The sequence below is a fragment of the Tupaia chinensis genome, unplaced genomic scaffold, assembly GCF_000334495.1.
Source record: "Tupaia chinensis unplaced genomic scaffold, TupChi_1.0 Scaffold144069_1, whole genome shotgun sequence".
NCBI lineage: Eukaryota > Metazoa > Chordata > Mammalia > Scandentia > Tupaiidae > Tupaia > Tupaia belangeri.
In genome coordinates, this window is record NW_006203922.1 from 27,344 (window position 1) to 34,124 (window position 6,781).

Consider the following 6,781-nt stretch of genomic DNA (forward strand, 5'->3'; position numbering starts at 1 on the left):
TCTGAATGTTCAGGAGCAAGCAGACAGAGGTGATCTAGAATCTCTTTGCCATTCTGTTGTGATTGCTGGTGCAGCAGATTCAGGAGATATTGAGGAATATTTTAACCCTATTAGTTTGTGGATGTTTAGCTACAGTGCTCTTAGATCTGTCAAAAAACACATTAAATGGATATTGGAGAGTGCAGAGACAAGAAAAAGGAAAATTAAAAAGTGAGAGAGAAACAACAACAAAAAGAGAAAAAAAAAGACAAAAAATCCCAAAAAATGGTAATTATTCTTTTTCTTTTTTAAAATAAATCACAAAATAGAAAACATCATGGCAGGAGCCATGTGGAACCTTCTTCTGAAGGCCTGACCTCTTCTGCCTGGGTGGGAGGACCAGAGCGATAATTAACAAGGTAAAAGGTGGAGCTGAGAGCCAGAGAAAAACTTTGCCTTTAAAAAAGAATGTAAAAAGGAAAAATTACAAAAAAAAAAGGGAAGACAGAATCAGGGAGAGACAGAAACAGAGACACAGAAACAGAGATAGAAGGCTGGGGTGGTGAGGGGCTCCCTACCGCTAGCTCGTTTGCTGGAGTCTGAATTATCAGTAGAAAATCTTTATTTCTCTTGTGCCCTAGTTTGCAGGAGCCATCCATTTTCAATTACTTTACAAGAATATAAAATCTGTATCTTTCTGGTTCAAAACCCTAAAATTGTGATACAGCATTATGGAATAAACCTTACATTCTATTTGTAACTTCTTCTGTTTTTTAAAGCTTTCCAGGAATCCTTATCAGGCCTTATCAGAATAATATAGCACTTGGGCACAACGATGCAGCCTAGGAGCCCCGCACTGGAGGCTAAAATGGAGAAGACTTCAACGGCCACCATGAACTTTCCCTTGGTGCTGTGATAGACAGGGACAAATGTGACCCAGACACTGCAGAACACCAGCATGCTGAATGTGAGGAGCTTGGCTTCATTGAATGTATCAGGCAGGTTCCTGGCTAGGAAAGCCACAGTGAAGCTCCCCAGAGCCAAGAAGCCCAGGTAGCCCAGGACACAGTAGAAGGCAGTGACTGAGCCCTTGTTGCACATATGATGATAAGATTTCTGGGCTCAGAATGTGAGTCTATGTCAACAAAAGGGGGAGAAGTTCCCAGCCAGATTCCACAGATAATCATTTGTAGCACAGAGCAAATAGGAATAACAGAGTTGGAAGCCCCAGATAGCAGCAAGCACTTCATTGTTCTTCCAGGCTTCATGGCTCTGAATGCTAGAATCACAGTAATGGTTTTGGCCAAAACAGTGAAAACATCTACAGTGAACACAAGGCCAAATGCAACTTGTTGGAGGACACAGGTGGCTGCATTAGGATGGCCAATGAAGAACAAGGAGCAGAGGAAACATGGCAGGAGAGAGATGAGCAGAATAAAGCTGAGCACCTGGTTGTTGGCCTTGAAAATGGGAGTGTCTCGGTGCTTCACAAAGACTCCCAAGACTATAGCTGTGAGGACAAAGAAACACACAGCCATGCAGGCCATGATTATCCCCAAAGTATCCTCAAAACCCAGGAATGTCACAGGGTTGGGGAGGCAGTGAGTTCTCTCACTGTTTGGATACTCTTGAGCTGGGCACTGGACACACTGCTTTGAATCTGGTGACAAACCAGAGATCCAGCAATTCAATTTTATAAATTAGTTGTCACTTTAAAGAAAATGGTGACTTTTATATAATTTTCCACAGATAAATCCCTGAGGTAATACCAAGACATACCAAATTAAGAACCTATGTTGGTAACACTGGGAGAATTTTTTTCATCTTCAGGTGGTACCAAAGTGATTTAAAACTGGATCTCAGCATCTAAAGATCTTGGTTGGCCCATCTTGTGGCTCTGAATGATACTATCAGTGATGAGAATTTATTCCAGATTTCTTCTCTACACTCTCCTCTGTTTTCCTTATAATGAACTTCATATTTCCATGGCTTATCATAGTTATTCATCACAAAAGAAATGAATAGTTTTCTTTTTAGTATTCAGAAAACAAGAAATATCTTGTTTTCCTGGCATATCATAACTTCTAACTCTATCTTAATTTCTATAGATTTTTTCTTGTATATAGCATGTCACTTTGTGTATCTACTTTTCTTATTGTACATTTTAATTTTTCTATCAATAATATCATAAATAGTCCTATGTAAATGTTGAAATCATGTTTAATTTCTTTTTTTTTATAGAGGTTTTTTGCCTTAGGACATGAGTGCTTGCCAGAGAGAGAGAAAGAAACAGACACAGTGAGAGAAAAAGTGAGAAATCACCCTCAGAGAGGTTGGTCATGCTGCAGTCTCTTTTTCTCCATTCTCTTCCCAGGATCTTGGCATGTACACCTGCCCAGCATGAGTTTCAAAGCCCCGTGTTTGGGACTCGAACTGCATTTGGCCATGATGGAGTTCAACAATAAGTGACTATAACAACTTCAGGTCCCATAAAACTATTTTAAAACATTAAATTATTGAATGGAATTTGATTTCTCCTATATACCTGTTGTTTGAGGAATTGGTATTATAATTCTATGATAGAAAGATGGAATGTTCTTTTTGAGGTATCCATTTATATACATTTGAAAGCATAGTTTATAAATCTTTTTTTTCTTTTTGAGAGACTGGTAATATTTTTTGCCATATATATTATGCGGTTTCTGTTGGACATACTCACTTCTATTGTTATGTAGCAGGAAAGCAACCAGAGATTATGGAAATTAATAAGTATGTCTACATTTCAATTACTTTTTTTATTTTAGAAAAACAGGTGGTATTCCCTTTTGAAAAAGCAATGTAATACACTGTAAAGTTATATGTAATCCAATGTAATATAAAGATTATGATGATAATAAAAAAATTAAAAAAAAGAAAAACAGGTGGTGTGTCTAATATATACTCAAGTATTTATTTACTTTTGGCAATACTGATGCAATATTATTGGGCTGTCGAAAAAGTTGTGACACATTTTTCCATAGAAAATTTAAAAAATTAAAAATAAATCATGACTCTTACAACACAATATTTCCTCAAAGAATTACAGTGAAAAATCAGCAGGTGTCATGGCAGTTAAGATCCCAGTGTGGAAAGGTGATAGGAGGAGATTATGAGGAAAGACATTAAGGAGAAAAACAGAGAGACAAGACATTTATGGGACATAGAAATTGATTATTATCTGTTGATGATAATATGTAGGGCATCTCTAATTGAACTGGTGAGAAATGTATTCATGTTGGAAAATTCACTTTACAAGTGAAATGATGTATAGTGATTGAATGTATAAAAGAAATTAAAATAATACCAAAAAAGTCCTAGGCTCCCACAAGACTTAGTGCAGTTTGAGTCTCATACATGGTTACTTGCTTTCTCACTTTCCCTTCCTAAATCTCTCTGGTGAGTGTGCATGACTTATACCAAATTTTAATAATAATAATGATGGAATTAAAAGGTTCTTAGAAAAAAATAATTAGAGTGATAACTAATCACATTTTTTTTCTTGTATTACCTATTTCTATTCCAAAAGTCAGCAGATACTCCAGACTTTTGTCTCAGGAATAGGTTTGGCACCTACATTAATGTGTTTATTTTTTTCTGGTCCCAAACCTTTCTTTCTCTATTCATTTTTTCTTTTTCTTTTTTAATATAGTTATTTAGTTAATTTTATTTATTATTAATTTTAAAATTTGCTCTGTGGGATTTGTGTTCAGCACAGCGAAACAGAGACAGAAAGAGAGAGGGAAAGTGGAAAAGCAAGTGGCAAAGTCTGGGACTCAAATCATGGTCCATCATGTGGGATTCCAGTACCTTATGAATCATGCCACATACTGACCCCTAATGTTCATTTAAAATTTTACTTATTTAATTTAATTTGTCATTATTATTATTAATTTTATTTATTATCAAAATCTTGTTTATATTACATTGATCACATATAACTTTACAGTGTATTACATTTCTTTTTCCAGAAGGAATACCATGCATATTAGTCAATACCAAGACATTAAAATCTCCATCATCATCAAATAGCTTTTTGTTATTTTTTTATATTATTATTATTATTATTATGTTTAATTTGACAAGAAAGAGAATGAAAATGAGAAAACAAGTCATACAGTCCAAGACTTGAAACACAGTCAGCCATATGGCAGTCCAGCACCCTTAGCCACCACACCACATACTGGCTCCATATTATTCATGTAAAGAAAATTGGTTTACTGTTGGCCGCCGCTGCTGTGTTCTCAGAGTGCGGCGGAGAACCGCTGAAGGAGCTGAGGGACGAGAGGAGGCTTCTTTGACTCAACACTTTCTAAGTCTTAACATTTTCTTTTTTGCTTTTCCTGTAGGATCATGGATTTTCCTGGTCACTTTGAACAGATCTTCCAGCAACTAAACTACCAGAGACTACATGGCCAGCTCTGTGATTGTGTCATCGTAGTGGGGAACAGACATTTTAAAGCCCACCGCTCTGTGCAGCACACACTTCTGAACCCTGTTCTCAGTGGCAGAGGGAGATCAAACCATGAACATGATCCAGCTGGATAGCGAGGTAGTGACAGCAGAGGCCTTTGCTGCACTGATCGACATGATGTACACCTCCACCCTCATGCTGGGGGAGAGCAATGTTATGGATGTCTTATTGGCAGCCTCTCACCTGCATTTGAACTCTGTTGTTAAGGCATGTAAACATTACTTGACCACAAGGGCATTGCACATGTCTCCTCCCAGTGAGAGTGTTCAGGAGCAGAGTGCCCACTCTGCAGCGCTCTTTTATGCTACAGCAACTGGGACTAAGCATTGTGAGCTCAGCCCTCAATTTCAGCCAGAGTGGTGAGGAGCAGCCAGCCCCCATGAGCTGGTCCATGTGGGGTAACCTGGACCAGCGGACACTCTTCCTCATGAGGCGCCTCCACAAGCACAAGCAGTCTGCAGAGGAGCGGGCCAGACAGCGCCTCCGAGCCCCCATGGATGAGTCTACCATTTCTGATGTTGCCCCAGAGAATGGGCCTTCAGGGGTCCATTCTAGGGAGGAGTTCTTTTCACCAGATTCTCTGAAAATTGTGGATAATCCTAAAGCTGATGGAATGAACGACAACCAGGAAGATGGTACCATCATGTTTGACCAGACTTATGGTGCTCAGGAAGATGCCCAGGTGCCCAGCCAGTCTGACAACAGTGCTGGCAACATGGCACAATTGTCCATGGCCTCCCGTGCAACTCAAGTTGAGGATCATTTTGAGCAGGAAGCTGCAACTGAGAAAAATGGTTTTCAGTGTGAAAATCCTGAGGTTGGCCTTGGTGAGAAGGAGCACATGAGAGTGGTGGTAAAATCTGAGCCTCTGAGCTTGCCTGAGCCTCAGGATGAGGTGAGTGATGTTACTTCACAGGCAGAAGGCAGCAAATCTGTGGAAGTGGAAGGAGTCGTGGTCAGTGCTGAGAAGATAGACCTCAGCCCTGAAAGCAGTGACCGGAGATTTTCAGATCCCCAGTGGGGGTGATAGGGTGGGTGATATCCACATTCTGGAAGTCACAAATAACCTAGAACATAAGTCCACTTTTAGTATTTCAAATTTTCTTAACAAGAGCAGAGGAAGTAACTTTAATGCAAATCAGAACAATGATGACAATATCCCAAACACCACTAGTGACTGCAGGCTGGAGGGTGAGGCCCCTTATTTGTTGAGTCCAGAGATTGGGCCTGCAGGTGGGCCCTCCTCTGCCCCTGGCTCCCATGTGGAGAACCCATTTAGTGAGCCTGCAGACTCCCACTTTGTTAGGCCCATGCAGGAGGTGATGGGCCTGCCATGTGTGCAGACTTCAGGCTACCAAGGAGAACAGTTCGGGATGGATTTTTCCAGGTCTGGGTTGGGCCTTCACTCTTCCTTCTCCAGGGTTATGATGGGTTCCCCCAGAGGAGGAACCAGTAACTTTCCATACTACTGCCGCATAGCTCCCAAAATGCCAGTTGTAACTTCTGTCAGGAGCTCGCAGATCCCAGAAAACTCTGCCAGTTCTCAGCTAATGATGAATGGGGCCACATCCTCATTCAAAAATGGCCATCCTTCACAGCCTGGTCCCCCACAGTTGACCAGGGCATCTGCTGATGTCCTGTCAAAGTGCAAGCAGGCCTTATCAGAGCACAATGTCTTGGTTGTAGAGGGAGCTCACAAATATGCCTGCAACGTCTGCAAAACTTTTCTGACCTTGACAGATTGCAAAAAGCACATCCATGTTCACACAAGTGAAAAACCCTATGCCTGCCTGAAGTGTGGCAAGAGGTTCAGTCAGTCGAGCCATCTGTATAAACACTCAGAGATGACCTGCCTGCGCTGGCAGAGCAGCAACCTCCCCAGCACTTTGCTCTAACTGTGTGTCCCCGTGACACAACACTGAGGCCAGTTGCGGGACCGAAACTAACATCTCTCCTGGTAGGCGGTTAATGCCAGAAAGCTTGAGACTCTGGCTGCCCAGTGGCTCTAGCCAATTTCCTCAGCAAACAGGTGAACTGTAGCACTTGTGCCGCTGCACTTCGAGTGGAAGGCACACTTGGGAGAGGGATGCGATCCCTGACACGGAGTTCTTCTATAGGGTTGAGCGATAGTCATAAAAGTAGTTTGTAATTGATGTTGTTATAAGTGGCACATTTAAAAATTGAAGTGCAAAAAAAAATTTTTTAGCAATTTTTGTAAAACTCTGTGAAGCATTTAATTAAATTTCCTATACCCTCTGATGGGAATATTATGTCCCTGTACAGTGATGCAAA

At 40.7% G+C, this 6,781-nt stretch overlaps 1 protein-coding gene and 1 pseudogene across 1 annotated transcript; one reads left to right on the forward strand and one right to left on the reverse strand.

Moving 5' to 3' along the window:
- Positions 1–729: 729 nt before the first annotated feature.
- The window catches only part of LOC102484893 (vomeronasal type-2 receptor 26-like), a 36,701-nt pseudogene continuing 30,649 nt past the window's right edge, over positions 730–6,781 (reverse strand).
- LOC102484043 (zinc finger and BTB domain-containing protein 5-like) lies at positions 4,316–6,775 on the forward strand. The gene is given in 4 exon segments (XM_027767247.1): positions 4,316–4,487; positions 4,489–4,774; positions 4,776–5,506; positions 5,508–6,775. Coding segments are annotated over 4 exon segments (2,013 nt in total). The 5' UTR covers positions 4,316–4,368; the 3' UTR covers positions 6,385–6,775.